General features: G+C 44.5%; 1 protein-coding gene across 1 annotated transcript in view; it reads right to left on the reverse strand.

Annotated features, from left to right (window-relative positions):
- Positions 1-16,455: 16,455 nt before the first annotated feature.
- ppp1r11 (protein phosphatase 1, regulatory (inhibitor) subunit 11) overlaps positions 16,456-18,472 on the reverse strand; it is a 38,977-nt gene continuing 36,960 nt past the window's right edge. The window contains exon 3 of the mRNA XM_072370854.1: positions 16,456-17,412. Within this exon, the coding sequence (XP_072226955.1) occupies positions 17,228-17,412 (185 nt within the window). The 3' untranslated portion in view covers positions 16,456-17,227. The remainder of the gene's footprint in view (positions 17,413-18,472) is intronic.

Genomic DNA, 18,472 nt, shown 5'->3' on the forward strand with positions numbered 1-18,472 from the left:
TATGTAGGTCTCCTTGTCCTGTAACCCGACATGGCTGGACGCGGGCTGCTGTCCTTTAGGACCTCTTAAAGCTTTTTTTTCTTTGGAGTTGTCGAACAACTGTAAGAAAATATAGTTTGAGCACCGTGTGAACGCCTTCAGGGCCGCCGCATTAAAACTCAACATTTAACACCGGTCCTAAGATGGTGCAGAGTCATCTGACACGTTAATTTTCCAGATATGTTCAGTTGGGTTGACACGTGCTCCTTTACCAATGATCAGTAGCTCTCAGCTCCTGAATTGGGAAGTCTTGGTCCTATTAATGCAGTTTCTAAGACTGATTAGCACGTGGACTTCCCTGGGTGCACTTGCTGGTTGTAAAGGTGCATGTGTAAATGTATGTTTTCGTTTGGTCTACAGCCAGCGACTGCTCGGGTTTGTGTTGGAAATGACCTGGCCAGCTGTTTCAGGATCACAAAGGAGACTGCAGAATGTGTTGTGCAGCTGTAAGATCTGGTGAGTTAAGATGGAAAACCCCTGAATGATGTGCAGTACGAACCAGAATGCTACAATGATGATTCACAAGACTAGAGTCTCTGAATATACATATAATGAAGCTCTTTCACAGTGCACTGAACATGCATATCAAGTGTTCAATCCCAACTTGAGCCATCCACGCCGGACCTAACACTGTGCTTTAACCCGCAGGTGTTCATCGAAGGCCCACAAGATGGAGAAAGTCCCTCCAGGTAAGGCTGGGATCAACAACCTTCAGTTGTCTCTGCTCATGTGGGATGATGATTCACAAGACTACAGTCTCTGAATATATATATACATATAATGAAGCTCTTTCACAGTGCACTGAACATGCATATCAAGTGTTCAATCCCAACTTGAGCCATCCACGCCGGACCTAACACTGTGCTTTAACCCGCAGGTGTTCATCGAAGGCCCACAAGATGGAGAAAGTCCCTCCAGGTAAGGCTGGGATCAACAACCTTCAGTTGTCTGCTCATGTGGGATGATGATTCACAAGACTAGAGTCTCTGAGGAATAAACTAACCATGAAGCTGTTTTCACAGTGCACTGACCACATTGGTCTGTAATGTTGAATCCATTTACTGCAAATCGTGAGGGGGCATCTTTAGCTTTCCTCTGCTGCTTCATGATGTATTTTCATTATTTGGACAGTAAAAGAAGCTGTAACGGGACTGACTTGGGCTTGGATCAACTAAAGTTACAAAAACAAATGTGATTGCAGTAAATTGATTAAAACATTCAGTCACGTTCATTTTGTTAAGTTTGTATATTTTTTATTTTTTTGAATTATAGAATCTTTTTTTCCCCTGTTAGGTCATCTAAACTAATGGGAGCTGGCCTGTCATGTTCATGTGTAAGTATCAATTGAGGAAGAAAGCCCCCAGTCCAGCCCCAGATGAAGTGGGTAGTGCTGCATGGCTGGTTTAGCTGCATGGAGTAGCTTTTACACTAAAAATTTGATTGCGCCAAGTCAAAAATCCACTTTATTAGGTTGCAAATAAACCTATTTTAGCAATGAAATGAAGCAGTTCTCTTTATGAATATTCAGAAGGCTGTTGAGGTTGAGCATCAGTCTAACTCTTAATTACTCACGGTAAGGTATCTGTCCCAGACAATTGGTGCTACTGACTCGGTGGGTCTTCAACGACGGACATGAATTTACCACAGTTCTCTGGAAATGTCTTTTATTAAAAGTTTGGTCACAAGCAAAGCCATTATTTGTTTGTATTTTCTTTATACAAATACTGTAGAGTAATTGTAAAAATGCACTGACACTAGAATATTGTGGCAACCCTAGTTTGTGCAGGTGTTGGGAGCTGTAACTAGGCAGAGATGCTCACCTGGTGGCTCTACATGCAGGGTCCTCTGTAGGAACAGGAGAGGTGAGGGTTTCTGAAACCATCTGCTTCTGGCAGAAGGCCATAGCTCCACTTGTCTGGTCGATGATGATGCACTTATTTGGTTCTACTGATGTTAACTGAAGTTTACTCGCAGCGCACTGAGACTCGGACTGCTGGAGCTATTAGCGTCTGTGGAAGTCAAACACTGGGGGATAAGTCACTTTCTTTAATTGTGGGTTTGACTGAGGCAGCACAGGCTAGATGGTCACAATGATGACATGCAAAGTTGAATCAACCTCAAGTTACTTGGGGATTTCTGACGCTGTGTGAGGACAGATTTAAGAGCTCCTGCTGCTTCTACCTTCCTCTGTGGGAGGCCATGGAAGTACAGCTGAATCCACTGCACACGCTGTCTTTAGGTTTCTGAAAAACAGAAAAATATGGGAACGAGAGCAGCGTGATTGGGATTTCAGCTGGAGTAATATACATTTACACTTTAGTGTTTTCTAAAAGATGGAAGTTTGGCGCATGTACAGAACGCCTCATCAGATCCACAACTGTATTATCTGGGTGTGCTCGGCTGTCTTTTATAAAATTTGACTTCCTTATTTCAGTTGGACTAACCTGTTTACATCGGTTTCAAAGGTCAGGTTTGGGCCAAACTAAGGTTTTTTCCTCCTTCTCCGGGTTGTTTAAATGTGTTCATGTGTGCACAAATGGACCAGGTTAGTATTGATGGCAGTATGTATGGCTGTGGTGAGACGCGCGTGTTAAGCATGTGGCGTTGGTGCAACAATGAGGCCAAACGCACTGCGTTATGACAACGATGTGAGCGAAGCTTTCACAATCGACAAGTGCTGAGGTGTTAACTCTGAGATTTCATGTGCCTTCACAGGAGCAGAACTTCAGACGAGATTGGACCTTCAGTCATCCGGGTAGAGGAAGCATGGAGTCAGGAGGACAAAGCTTAATTTAAAAACACTTTGGGTTTTAACCTCTGTATGTAGATAAACTATTGGACTATTAAGTGTTGCTGCCTTTAGTTTCAGTGCCTAGAGGTTCAAAATAAAAGGTTGACAACTCTGGGACTGCTGTTTGTTTCTCCCCACAGTGAAGCAAAAGGCTGCTCTGGGATGCATGACCTATTGTGACTTTGAGTGGTATAAAACCTGGGAAGGGGAAACATGCCTACTGCTTCTGCATTTCTTTTGAAAGATGTGGGGATATGGAAGTATGTATTTATTTATTTTTCATTATCCCCAAAGCTTTGCTTCATCCCACTGTTGGGACCAGTGGTTGGTAGGAATTGACATTCATCACTTATCAAAGCACTAAATGTTCCAACTTGTGTTTTCTTGTTGAACATCAAACTAAATGCACACGTTCAGATAAGAAACCTTTCAGGTGAACTGAATGTTGCGTTTCACAGGGAAAAATAACTGGTACAGTTAACACTGGAGAGGTTTATGAAACTGGACCCATTATTAAATCTTTTGTCTCAGAGAGCTTGAACAATATCTACATGTTCTACAGAATGGCATTTAGTTTTCATTGTCTATGTTAAGGAAAACAAGTGTTCTGTCCTGTTGGAGTTGGCCCCCACATCTGCAGTCTATCCTTCAAATGGGATGTTGTATGTAAATTACATTTGTGATTGGCAAGAATATATAAAATCCTGCGACTGCTTCCGGTCTCCCATAGTGTACTTTAGTCCATGGGCCAAAGGCCAACATTTTTGGTTCCACCCAGGGTGGCAAAATCTAGTAACGGTTTTTGAAAAGGCACATGTCCATAGATGATATTTTGGTGTAATAACCCATCCTAAGTGGTAGCTTTATGACAGTTATCAGCACATAAAGGTTGATAACTTTATGCAATAAATAGCCTCTAAACGCAGACGGCATATCCTGTCTTGTGCTCATTTTCAGACCTTTACTCATATGTTATGAGAGCATTTTGAAGTGTACAATCCAAGCTTTCTTTTGGACCTATCTCAAAAATATAAAGGTCAAACTGGCTCAACAACTATTTTCGCCTAAACTGTAGTCTGTTTTTATCGCACTGTGACATGTAGGAACAGCACCGACACAAATAACACAAACTATTCATCCTCGTTGTCGTCGTCCAGAGTTAAGGCAACTTCTTCATCCTCCTCCACCCTCTGATTTGAGCATATTTGCACATTTCCGTGCACTCAAGATTTTTGGTGAGGCAGGAGCAGCCTGGAAGCCTCGCAGGCCATGAGAGGTTTTATTTAGTTTCCTTTACATCTTTACCCTAAGCATCATCTGCAGCAGCAGTCCAAAGTATATAGCTCTGGAGGTTTGAGCATCCCAGCTCTTAAGATTTTACTTGGAAAGTCAGCAAGTATCTTAAAGGTCAAAGAACTAAAGAAAGTTGACAAAATGTGCAGAGTTGAGAGCAGATGATATCATCAGGAGAGCAGTGATGAGGAAAAGGGATACAACTTGTTAGCCACTGTCAGTCGTGAGCTAATGGCAGCTGAAGCTCATTACCTCAGAACCTGCTACAGAGCTTACACAAAGGAGCTAGAAAAAGGCTGATGAAAGTAACATGGATGAAATGGAGTCCCCATATGAAGCAGCAGAAAAAATGGCACTCTCCAAAGTGTTTGCATATATTAGAGAAGAACTGATTGAACATCATACTGTAGTCACATTCACAGACCTGACTACTATGCTTGATACAGAAATGGCTAAGTGTGGTGTAACACAGGTGATACCCTCAATAAAGAAACACGCCGCAGGATTGAAGCTGAATTTGGTCCATCTTTACATATCATACCAAATGACACAGGAAAGCTGTTGGTATACCCTGACAATTTGAAAATGGATGAACTTGTAAAAGTCTTCCAGGAACTTCAAGATGAACAGAAGTTGTTCAAATCAAACACTGGCAGTGATGTGATATCACAAGTGGCACTGAAGATCAGAAATGATCAGAAATGTCTGGCAGAGTTTCTCAAGACAACAGGTAAAACCCCAGGAAGTGATAACCCAGCACAGGGTGCAAAGGCTCACTGCATCCTTTGGTCAAGATTTAGTTTATGCTGTTACCTCTGGCAAAGTTAAGCCTACAAAACGTGTTTTGTTGCCCGTTGGTGTCAAAACTCTTACAGGAAATGTGGAACTGATACAGATGCTAAACAGACGTGGCCATAGCGTATCATATTCTCAGGTAGAAGAAACAGACTCAGCCCTCTGTCTTCTGAAGCAAGCAACAAGTAAAGATACCATCCCATTACCACAAAACATCAAACCCGGTCTGTTCACAACATTGGCATGGGACAATATAGACAGACTGGAGGAAACAATCAGTGGCAAGGGGACATCACACAGGGTGAATGGAATTGCTGTGCAAGCAAAGCCTATCACTGACTATTCTGCTGAGACCAGATCTTTGCCCTGTATCCCAACAACCAAGATAAGAAGCATTGGAGCAGCTGAGACGATGCTTCCTACTTACAATGCAGGAGAGCGTGTCAACCCTCCTCTTGAACAGACAATTGATACTGATCACACTACTTGTCTAAAGGATGCAGCAGACAAAAACCACATGTGGCTGATGGCTCATCTTTCCAACAAAGAGATACGTATCTGGACTGGGTTCAACATCCTCACCCACAGTGTATCATGTGTACAAGAAGATAATATAGGCTGTTTGCCTACAATCAATGTTCCTGCTACACAGCTATCAACAGTAAATGAGACACTTCTCTGTGCTTTCAAACTTGTTCAAGGAAACAGAACATATCAAGAGCGCTTCAAATCCCTGGGAACATCATGGGATGTATCAGAGCACTTCCACAGAGCCATGGAATCCTTTGTGTGCCAGATGTAAGCACCTTCATACTTCACGCTGCATACACAGCGTGCAAATTACCAGGCAGCAGTATGGAGGCAATGTCTGGAAGGACAGCCAGGCATACCAGATCCAAAAGGTTATGGATAGAAAACAGACGACAAAGGTATGCTTTTAGTAAATTCACTGCAACAGTATAGGTCATTTCTGTACATTTCAGCTCTTTAGTGAAGTAGGTGAGAAATAGAAAGGATACCAAGTTGTGTGACTTGGAACTTACACTTCTTCTTTTACTGTAGGTATGCTGGTGTTGGACTGGATGCGAGGGCCCCCAGCTCCAATGGCTGTCTTGGAGCTCATGGCCTGCAAGTGTATAAAAACCTGTTGGCGTCCAGGCAACTCCTGCCTCACCAACAAAGTACACAGAAATGTGCAAACTTCAAACATGCACAAATCAGAGGGTGGAGGACGATGAAGAAGTTGCCTTAACTCTGGTCTATGATGACGATGATGGATGTGATGACTCGGGCAAAACTAAAAATAATTAGCAGTTATTGTCAATTCTCGCCTGGGCCCATGTTCCACTTTAAGACCCATATTCATCCCTCATAGTAGGATATTATGGGAAGATTATACATTTCCTGAATTGTTATAGTCCTGTGAGTATTTCAGTTTGTGTTATTTGTGTCAGTGCTGTTCCGACATTTCACAGTGCGATAAAAAAAGACTACAGTTTAGGCGAAAATAGTTGTTGAGCCAGTTTGACCTTTGACCATGTGACCTTTGTATTTTTGAGATAGGTCCAAAACTAGGTCTAAAAGAAAGCTTGGATTGTACACTTCAAAATGCTTCCAAACATGCTCTCATAACATATGAGTAAAGGTCTGAAAATGAGGGGTTCAATCAGAAAAACACACATTTTCAAGCTTACATTAAGTGCTGACGGGATCCTGGGTCCAGGCAGTTTCCTGCGGTTTGACCTTAGTTTTATTTTGAAGGCTCAGGACGCCCCGGAAGTCAGACGTCTTTTGTTCTTGCAGAGCAAAGCGTTGTTCTTGCTCTGTGCGCTGTACCTCAGTGGAATATCTGGCTTAGCTAAAAACGGAAAAAACACGGCACACAGATGTTGAGTAAGTTGATCCGCGTGTGACGTTATTTTGACGCTATTTACGTTGCGACATACGAACTCTAGCTAACGTCGCCAAAGGTAAGCGTTTAGCTTTTCAGTATTGCATTGGTTACCTTTAGAGACCTCAAAACTTAGTTAGCGATTTCTTATTCTTTAACGAAACAAATAAATAAGCGGGTTATTCGTGTATAGTCTCGCTTTGTGGTCCAAAACTGCCTTTTAGTGTGGAGTGTCTCGCCCTGCGCAGTGTGAGCTAGCGCGCGGGGGTGTTGACGTGGAGCTGGGAGGACTTCACGATGAAGCCATTAACAATTCTGCTGTCTTTTCTTTGCAGGAATGACAAGTGGAGTGACCTGGAGAAGTTGATGTGTTGGCTGATACTCGGCTGAAGTCATGGTCGCCCACTTGTGCCGCAGCCAGGGCTAACTCCCCCCTGAGCACCGCTGAGTGGTGTGCCAGGCTCACCTTCAAACATGTAGATTGTTCTGTAACTGTCGCTACTTTACTAAGGGCACATTAAGTAATGCACTTGGGCCGGTCGTCCCTGAAGACTGTTGGACCGGTTCAATACACCTATGGGCGTGTCCATGGCTTGAAGACGTCATTTTGTCCAGGCCGGGATCCTTCTGAGCAGAGACTTCGGCTTTACAGATCGGGAAAAATAAGGCGGAGAAGCCAATGACTGAGGGTGTTGTCTGTTTAAATCACACCGAGTAAGAGAACATGACATCTGTGTTAGGCAGAGCGTGGGGGTGGGTGCGCTCATGGGGCCACAGTGCCCCGGCCGAGAATACCTCAGCTTTGATATCTGAGAGCCAAACACAGCAAGGCAGAGGTGGCTGGGGCCAAAGGGTGTGGACCCCTTGGATGTGGGGAGGGTGGAGAAGACAGAGTGTCCATGGTGGTGCAGCCGAGGAGTACTGGGAGGCGCAAGAGAAGCTTCAGCCCATGGAAATTGAAGAAGCTGGAGCAGGGAAACAGACGGAGGCTAACCCACAAGAATCTAGGTGGTGGAGCAGATACCTCTCAGCTTTGTATCTGTGGCCAAGAAAAAGCGAGCCAAGTGACCTGAGACGGAAGAGAGGCGATGCATGGGAGCAGGATACGGACGGGGACTTTTCTGATTATGGAACACCACCTCCTTCTCCTACACCTTCCTCTCGGCTGACATCTCCTTTTCGACTCTTTGCACACAGCTGGACAGTGGAAACCCTACCAGAGCATTACGAGATTTGCTTCAACTTCCTCCGTCACTTGTTTGACCTGTTTGTTGTTGCCTTCTTGTGGACTGTGTCCCCTCCTGCCAAGTTGATCCTGGAGGTCTTGGGGCTCCAGGGAGCCCTGAGGCTGTGGTTTCATGGCATGGCCATGTTTTTTGTCTCCACAGTTGGAATGGCAGGATTACTGTGGTTGATCCAGGAGTATCTCCCTGAGTTTGCTTTGATCTACGGCATTGTGCAGGCTTTGGTAATATCAGTCAGTGTTCGACAGAGTGTGATCCTTGGTGTGGAGGAAGGCAAAGAAGAGCCTGACGTGGAGGCAAAGAAGACGGATGAAATGAGAGACAATAAGGAACCTAAAGACAAGCTTTTGTCCATGTAGTGGATGCTGAAGACGAGTTCAGAATATGGTAAACCTCTTCATTCTTCTGATATCTTTCAAACAGACTTAGAGACTTTTTCTGTGACGGGTAGCAGCAGTTTATTTTTTTATATTCACAATGGTTACACAAATAGAACCACAAACCTCAGCATTCCGTTCCTGCTCCCTTTCTCAGTGGATGAAAAGCAGTGGCACACCAGTCGTGTGACAAATGACTCCAGCTGTCACACATATTATTATCGGCACTGTACAGAATCGGATTAATGGCTAAATTACAGTAACACTGAGTTATTAAGTTCATGTGTACACCTTAGTCTGACTAAAGATTGACCGGACCGGGTTCCTCGCAGTCGCATTAAGACCCTGAGATGACTCGGTTGATAGTCGCACTAAACGTGCTTGTATACGGGGAATTGGACTTTGCGTTCTGCGCATGCTCCAGATTTTTCCCCGCGATCGTCAGCCGGAAGTGGAAGGAGCCGATATTCCTGTTGTTGTCGGCAGAAAGAAATAAACAAGGCGATGGAGAATGCGCCGTTGTGCATCTCTGTGCCATAACCAGCTCATCTCAGATGGAGAGGGACGCAGCTTCATCTCGCTCTGCGTTCGCCATCTTTCTGAATGCCTGAGTTTGTTGTTGTTGGCGGTGAAGACGTCAACAGGAAGTGGCTCTATTAGCGATAGCTGAAATGGGGACAGCGCCACCTATGGTACCGGGGTATGACACGCTTTGTGCCAGTGATTCCATTCATTCACCGCCATATATCCAAGGATAATTCCCCTCAGATAAGGAGCAGAACCCAACCATAGCTGTAATGCAGTTCATCTCAACATGTGGACCCACTGAGTGCTGTGAATGCAGAACCTGATGAGATAGTTATGCATGCCATTTATATTCCAAGATGTAAGGCAACAGGGTATATCCGGTACTGCATCTGCAGAGATAGAACATGATGGTATGCCCAGTAAAGAAGTGCGCTGCTCCTCGTCCTTTAGAAGCAGTGTGCTGTGTGAAGATTCCCACCTGAAAGAGCTGAGCGGTACAGCCACAGTGTAGCTGGGTTTATATTTGGCCTAAATGAGCCCGAGGCCATCATCTGCACACATGCACTGACCTCCTGATTTCCACTTGTGCTTTTCCACAGATGGAGAGAAGTTGCTGTGTTCAGGTCGATCACACCTCCTCAGGCTGCGGCATGGCGGACTGCACCATGAAAGAATGAAAATTCCCTTTTTTACCAGTCACTTGATGTTAACTCTTTATATGTGCATTTTACAGACGCTCATTTGATCTCAATACTGTCACCAGAAATGTTAACAGTTTGATTATTATCAGTCAGACTAACACAGGGGCCGTGACAGTAAGCTGCCTGGTGTGCAGGAACAACTGGGTTGTCTTTAATCTCATCTACAACTTATTTCTCGTCCTGGGGGGGGGGGCTTTTGGCACTGTGCAGTCGGAGGGATTTAGAGCTGGTGGTAGCCGTGAATTCAGGGTCAAAGTTGTTCCTGAAACAAAATGCAAAGCCTCAGTCAGATATGTTTTTGTATCAGAGAGGGGACGGTGTGGCACGGCTCGCAGGACACCTCAGTGTGTGCTGCTGTGAGCGTGCCTCTGAAGGGCTGCACGCCTAAAGGGATGTGGCACGCACACTAACTGTGGCTGTTGCAGAGCACTCCGAAATATTACAATCCCATACATTCCCTTTCAGGTCCAGTGTATTCCTTTGAATGTGTTCCACCTCTGCTGTGAATGAACAGTGCAACTCTGGAAGCTGACACGCAGCGGGGCTCGCCACATGACCTTTAATCCACTCGTGCAGTTCAGTGTGGTGCTGCTGCTTCGTCACTCGTATGAGACCAACGCATTTCTTTCAGGGCTTTGGGAATGTGTGTCGCTGCTGTGAAGAGCTGATTTTGGCGAGGGTCCGGGGACCTGGGAGGAGGCTGAGCAGCTGGTGACACTGTATTAAAGGCCTGTGCTTCCCCTGTGAGCTCAGCTGAGGGGTTTGCTGCACCTTTCTCAACTGTTCATTCTGCCTAACTTTAACACAATAAAGTTTAGTGTGAAATGCTCCACCTGTCAGTCTTGTGTTGCCCATTACATGGAGATGCTAAACATGGTGCATGCGCACACGGATGTTGCCTGTGGGAGCTAACGAGGACATCAGGTGTGTGTTGTAATGTTTCCTTCTGTGCAGGTCCAGAGACCTGATGCAGAAACACATCGTAGCAACGGAATCCTGACAACATTTTCCCTTTTTTCAGCCTCATGCTCTCACCTACAGTAACTGTAGCTCTGTGATGAGACTTTAAACCGAAAACAAAAGCTTCCACAGGGCTGTTTCAGAAAACTGCAAACTTCCCATGATGCATCTGTCCACACAGGCTGCAGCAGATTAAACAGGAGCTGTTGCTCCTCTGCAGTTCTGATGAATGTTCTGGTTGCTGCTTTAGAATCCCACCATTTCTTTGTTACTTTGAACTTACACAGCTGATCATTTGTGTTTTTTTTAATTCCAGCTGTTTAAGTTCTGTTCATGTTCACAGAACAGAACTTATTTTTCTGTCACAGAGGCGTGTCTCAGTTTTATAGTCCATAAAACAGCTTCTTTCCTGTCTCTTTGGTCATCACGTCTGTTTCGTTGTGGTGTGAATGACGTCTTTAAATGTTAACGACATGTTACAACACGTGGTTGTTGATTGAGTTTTACCAAAGAGAAAGAATGTGTATGAACATTTCTGCCTTTATGTGAACACAGTTTTATGCATCAGACACAGATTCTGGGTCAGCCCAACTGTCACAGCCTGGAGGATGTGGAAAGTGGTGCCGGACAACCACCTCAGTAACCCACATCTGACACAATCCTTTAAAGGAATTCTCACAGTGACCAGTAGAGGTTCATTACATGATCAGGAGAATAATAGTTGCGTCTTCTTTTGATATTTGGAGGACTGCAGTCATTAAAGTTAGCTGGTTCTCTTAACTGTGTCACATAGTCTTGGACTGCTTTCTTTTTATTCTGAACCTCCCAAAGGAAAAATATCACACTTTCATTCATTCATTTTTTAAATTGACCCAGAACTTCAGGAACAATCCCAAGAGCAGAGTGAGTCTGCAGCTCATCCACCACCTGTGGTGGAATTCTAACTTGAAGTAAGTGAGTAAAAGTCCTGTTTCTGTGTCTGGAATGTGTCCCTACAACAGCACACTCAGGTGAAGTAAAGCACATGTTGGTTTAGTAAGAATGTCTCCTTGTCTTGCTCCTGATTCCCACAGTCTTTGAGCTCTTCCATGAAATGAAACGAATGCAGCTGTGACGTGTTGATGGTGCTGGGATGACCACAAAGGCAAAGGCATGATGATTTTTTTAATGTACTCGTGAACATCTGCTTTAACAGACATGTCGTACTGAATAACACTTATCAGATGGGTGAGAGTGGTGGATCTCTGACAACAGCAGCCATGTTGAAATGATATATAACCTTAAGTGCATCCATCACCATCGGCGAGAAACTTTTTTTCAGGTCACTGACTGGAGCCGTGTAACAACAATAAGCTCCTGAGGTGTCTGTTCAGTCAGTGGGAATCAAGTGGCTTTGTGACAACAAAGCCACTTGATTTAATAACAAATAACAAATAACAACAACACTAATGCATTGGTGTGACTCACCAATGCACACGATTGGTTCTTTTTCACTTTGTAAGCCAGTTTCACATCATTTTGAGGTGATTGGAAAGACTTTTCACAGAGAACACACTGTAGTCTGTCATTTTAATCGCAGTTCAAAACTTTAATTCACATTTAATCTGCTCCATTATGCCAACAGTATATACAGAAAGGTGCATCACCAGTATGAGAACCATGTACATATGTAACACTGTGGAGATGGTACAGAGGCAGTGGTTTAAACGAATGACCCACAGTACTGTCACATACCAAACTGTGAGAGCAAAGATGATGGAGTCTGTGTCAGAGACGTTCTGGTCACAGCAGACATAAGGAGACTGCCAGGACCAGCACCTGCTCTTACCCGACCTAACAGAAGTGCACTGCTCAGGGATGAACCCTCGCTGGTCAGACGCAGCACTAAAAGCACAAACACCCATCATCTTTAAGCAGACGGGCAGATTAGTTTCCTGGCTGCCAACTAAATGTGACGGGAGCCTCTGAGCACATCCTCAGAATGAAAGTGAAGGTGTGCATTAACAGAATGGTCACCCACATAGTCATGTTCACTCAGCCATCCTCTTGCACATAAACACAAAGAAAAAACTCCAAAGCATGACGCAGTTGGACCTCTCATGTTCAGTGGATGTAAGCAGATCTTTCTGTTAATCAGTTCTCATCAGATCCGTCCAGTCAAAGATTTCAACAATCAGTTATGACCGCAAGAGTGGGAGTATGGAGGGGTCAGAATCTGAGCCGAGACCACCGAGTGTAACAGAGCCAGCAAAGGCTCAGCGCCACGCCTGTCCTTCATCCTGGCTCAAAGCTGAAAGATCGGATTTCCTCACGTAGGCCCCACTTTCCTATCTTTTACTATATTATTATTCAGAAAATAAATCATGAATGGAGAGGTGGTCTTTTATTGAGAGAGAAAGAGAGAGAGAGAACAGTATTACAGGCCCCCGAGACACAGATGTGATGGAATGCAAACACAGGACTTTGCTGCGAGCCGCAGCCATTTCGTTTCACTAATTCACTAACCTGCAACCAGGCTGAGGCTGTGGCCAGGAGTGGAAGGATTTTTAGTCCTCATTAATCATATAGAACAAAAAACAGGGATGGGATGCGTGTGTCTGGAGGTGATTCTCCACACAATTTCTTGGTCACCCCCTCATTGGGACGCTGAACTGATTTTTGGGTTAATGCATCTTATTGGTGAGCGTAACAATGGAATGATAGCAGCCAACTTTGTCTCTGGATTCTCACAAACCAGAACACTAACCTGCCACAACACCGTTCGAACAGGCGCTAAATGTAACACCAGATGAGCGTACTGTTAGCAGTAGTTCAGTTTCTCATGGAGCTACTTCAGCTTCTTAGCTGGGGTTTATAAACCAACAAAAGTTCCTAATTTAATCACTGTTCTCCACTCAAAACAAGGAAACTTTTCTCTTCGTTGGTGTTATCATTATGTTTAGTGCATGTTCAGCTGGGACTCTCAGGGTCACACAACCTGGAACTAACAACTTGAAGTGCCTCTGGTAAAAATGATTTGTCCCCTCAGGAAACAGCCGGCTCGGACCAGAACAATAACCCTGTCTGAGGTGACCTGTAGACGCTAGTTCCGACCTGCTTAAATATGTTGAACATTTGCAAAGAACTACAAAGCACAAATGAGATTGTCATCAACTCAGCTGTCCAACAGGGCTGTGGTCTGAGTTATAGTCCAGCTTAACATGTGGTTAAATCTCATGAAGCTTCAGGATTCCTTCAGTCGCTGTCAGAGGTCTAAATCTGGGATGTGAACTCATTTTATTGTACGATTGTTCATGCAGCTGTTTCATCCTTCACTGACACATAATTAGGAATTACACAATTCAATGCTTTTCTCCACTTGAGTCTGTAATAACTGAGGGCAAGTCATATTAATCTCAACAATGTTTTGGCCATGATGATCCACTTAACAGGGAGCAAGCTGAACAAAAGCAGATTTAGGCTCACGTTTCAGAAAAATCTCATCTACTCATTAATAATCAAAGCAACTTCATGAAAATGAGCTCAGCTGAAGAACAGGGCCCGGGGTCGGCTGCTCTAACACTGCTGACAGATCTAACAGAAAGATTTTGGGCTGTATTGTTTATTTCTGGTAACTCTTGACAAATCACAGACACGTTACGTTGCTGCAAATGATCACTATAGATTGGATTTTATTTGGCAGCCATTGGTTTAAAGTTATTTCACATTGTTAAGAGTCTGGGGACTCCAGCCAAATCCATCTCCTGTGCGCCGGTGTGACTCACCAATGCATTAGTGTGACTCACCAATGCATTAGTGTGACTCACCAATGCATTAGTGTGACTCACAATGCATTAGTGTGACTCACCAATGCGCCGGTGTGACTCACCAATGCATTAGTGTGACTCACCAATGCATTAGTGTGACTCACCAATGCGCCGGTGTGACTCACCAATGCATTAGTGTGACTCACCAATGCATTAGTGTGACTCACCAATGCATTAGTGTGACTCACCAATGCATTAGTGTGACTCACCAATGCATTAGTGTGACTCACCAATGCATTAGTGTGACTCACCAATGCGCCGGTGTGACTCACCAATGCATTAGTGTGACTCACAATGCATTAGTGTGACTCACCAATGCATTAGTGTGACTCACCAATGCATTAGTGTGACTCACCAATGCATTAGTGTGACTCACCAATGCATTAGTGTGACTCACCAATGCATTAGTGTGACTCACCAATGCGCCGGTGTGACTCACCAATGCATTAGTGTGACTCACCAATGCATTAGTGTGACTCACCAATGCATTAGTGTGACTCACCAATGCGCCGGTGTGACTCACCAATGCGCCGGTGTGACTCACAATGCATTAGCGTGACTCACCAATGCATTAGTGTGACTCACAATGCATTAGTGTGACTCACAATGTATTAGTGTGACTCACCAATGCATTAGTGTGACTCACAATGCATTAGTGTGACTCACAATGCATTAGTGTGACTCACCAATGCGCCGGTGTGACTCACCAATGCATTAGTGTGACTCACAATGCATTAGTGTGACTCACAATGCATTAGTGTGACTCACCAATGCATTAGTGTGACTCACCAATGCATTAGTGTGACTCACAATGCATTAGTGTGACTCACCAATGCATTAGTGTGACTCACAATGCATTAGTGTGACTCACAATGCATTAGTGTGACTCACCAATGCGCCGGTGTGACTCACAATGCATTAGTGTGACTCACAATGCATTAGTGTGACTCACCAATGCGCCGGTGTGACTCACCAATGCGCCGGTGTGACTCACCAATGCATTAGTGTGACTCACAATGCATTAGTGTGACTCACCAATGCGCCGGTGTGACTCACCAATGCATTAGTGTGACTCACCAATGCATTAGTGTGACTCACCAATACATTAGTGTGACTCACCAATGCGCCGGTGTGACTCACAATGTATTAGTGTGACTCACAATGCATTAGTGTGACTCACCAATGCGCCGGTGTGACTCACCAATGCATTAGTGTGACTCACCAATGCATTAGTGTGACTCACCAATGCGCCGGTGTGACTCACCAATGCATTAGTGTGACTCACAATGCATTAGTGTGACTCACCAATGCGCCGGTGTGACTCACCAATGCATTAGTGTGACTCACCAATGCGCCGGTGTGACTCACCAATGCATTAGTGTGACTCACCAATGCATTAGTGTGACTCACCAATGCATTAGTGTGACTCACAATGCATTAGTGTGACTCACCAATGCATTAGTGTGACTCACAATGCATTAGTGTGACTCACAATGCATTAGTGTGACTCACCAATGCGCCGGTGTGACTCACCAATGCATTAGTGTGACTCACAATGCATTAGTGTGACTCACCAATGCATTAGTGTGACTCACAATGCATTAGTGTGACTCACCAATGCATTAGTGTGACTCACAATGCATTAGTGTGACTCACAATGCATTAGTGTGACTCACCAATGCGCCGGTGTGACTCACCAATGCATTAGTGTGACTCACAATGCATTAGTGTGACTCACCAATGCGCCGGTGTGACTCACCAATGCATTAGTGTGACTCACCAATGCATTAGTGTGACTCACCAATACATTAGTGTGACTCACCAATGCGCCGGTGTGACTCACAATGTATTAGTGTGACTCACAATGCATTAGTGTGACTCACCAATGCGCCGGTGTGACTCACCAATGCATTAGTGTGACTCACCAATGCATTAGTGTGACTCACCAATGCGCCGGTGTGACTCACCAATGCATTAGTGTGACTCACAATGCATTAGTGTGACTCACCAATGCGCCGGTGTGACTCACCAATGCATTAGTGTGACTCACCAATGCGCCGGTGTGACTCACCAATGCAGAAGTGAAACAGGTGCAAATGAATACGGAGCTCTGCTGACAGGAGAGTGTCCATGAATCCAGTGTTTAAACCTCGAAGTCTAACCTCACCAACAGAAAAGTGGGAACTAAAAATGTTCATTCTAAAGCTTGTGAGGGCAGTTATTCTCTTTCTGACATTGGTGAAACCAAATGAGTAATAATTCACTGCAGAAAATTAACTGAAATGTTCTGTCAGAAAATTCATCTGCATCATCTACAAGAAGGTACAGCGGGCAGGATTTCAGCTGCTATGTCAAACATGAACTGGATACTTTTCTTGCGTTTGCCAATGTTTCATGACTATAATGATAACTCCAGTATAAGACTTTGCAATGTGATGGACTATAAACCTGCACAGGGAAAGACTGCAAACCAACAGCTGCCTGGAAAACAAAGAGCATTTCAAACTTTCTATGACATGTTCCAGAAAATGCTCAGCGGGTTTAGGATGCATTTGGTACGAGATTTGCTGCAAAAGTATTAAAACATGCAGAAACCCTTTGAAATTCCATCATCCCAACATGTATCACTGTGTGGTTTAAAAGGAGTCATTATTCTAAGTGAGTGAGCTGCTGAGCAGAATCTGATCAGTCCTTCTGACATCAGGCCTGGCTGATGGCACTAAGCTAAAACATAAGTGCAGTATTGTAATAAGTTGTGGTGAGACTTTCCCCCTCAGAGCCCTAATCATCCAGTGCTACTCATTAGTGGGCATGTGACCCTCCAGAGTTCGGGGGAGCTGTGGTCCCCCCGTCCGCCCTCTGTCCATGGCCTCTCCTGCCGTGGCCCAGGATACAGTGAGCACTTCCACATCCCTCTTCGTCATCATCTCCTTCGCTTTCAGATGATGACTCTCCGAACTGTCTGGGCTTCTCGTAAATACAGCAGCCTGGAACAAAACATGATGGATTAGGATGGAGCCAGCTTCACCTGCTCTGAGGGTGTAGTGAGGACATGCTGACACAATCTGGAGAAGAGTGTGCTCCTATTTTCTCTCTGGACCTCAACAGCAGCATTTCTGATGAAACTACAGCTTGACCCCTTGATCAGACTTCTCTGTTTAAAAATATGAACTAAAAGCGTAAATGGTGAAAATAGCTCTGTGACTGGATAGTAAAACAAGTGGAAGAGCAGAGCTAAGTATCGTACACTGTACGTTATATCCAGGTTGTTCCACCCTCAGGCCATTTTTCATGTTTTCAGCTCATTTACGGACGTTATGTACAGACCTTTCACACAGAGTTTGGTTACGGAGGACCACTGCGTTTTAATGCTGGGGTGGGGTCTGTTTCTCACAGCAAAGCATTCTCACAGAAGAGCATCTTGTAACTGTAACCTGAACTCATGACTCAAGTCTGATTTGGTTTTAAAAAATATCTACAAACTCAGCAGCTGTGTTCTGACCCGTTCGCTTTGCTGGTTCTGACATCAGAGGAGACTGCAGCTGTGGTTGGTTCCTGTAAGCAAACTAACAGGAGGTCCACAGCATTACAGCAGCAGTGTGTTCATCCCTCTTATGTTATTTATCAGAACAGAAGTTGGAAGCTTATGGTCTCTGACTCACAGACCAAGCCTCGGTTAGCTCCTCACTTCTGCTTCACACTAACGTGGAAACAAGTTCTTCTCATTGCTCAGCTTTCAGCCTCCCAGAATGTTGGCTGTTGTCTTGAGTAACAGTGGAATATGTACGATGAGCATCGCGCTGCACAGGTATGCCACATTCAGATCATTTAAATATGTAAACGTGAAAAAAAGCAAACCGAGGTACAGATGAGGCAGAGCTTTTACGAGCATGTTTGCTCTTCATCAGTCATATGTGACTCTATCAAACCATATTCTTGTCAGATCATGGAACATTACCCTACAGTGTTTCTTCTGGAGGTGTCTTTGTCAGCCTCCAAATCATGACAACAAGTTCCATGTATAGCTGTGAATGTGCGCCCTTCATA

This window comes from Leuresthes tenuis, unplaced genomic scaffold (assembly GCF_036924035.1).
Source record: "Leuresthes tenuis unplaced genomic scaffold, fLeuTen1.0.hap1 SCAF_18, whole genome shotgun sequence".
Lineage (NCBI taxonomy): Eukaryota > Metazoa > Chordata > Actinopteri > Atheriniformes > Atherinopsidae > Leuresthes > Leuresthes tenuis.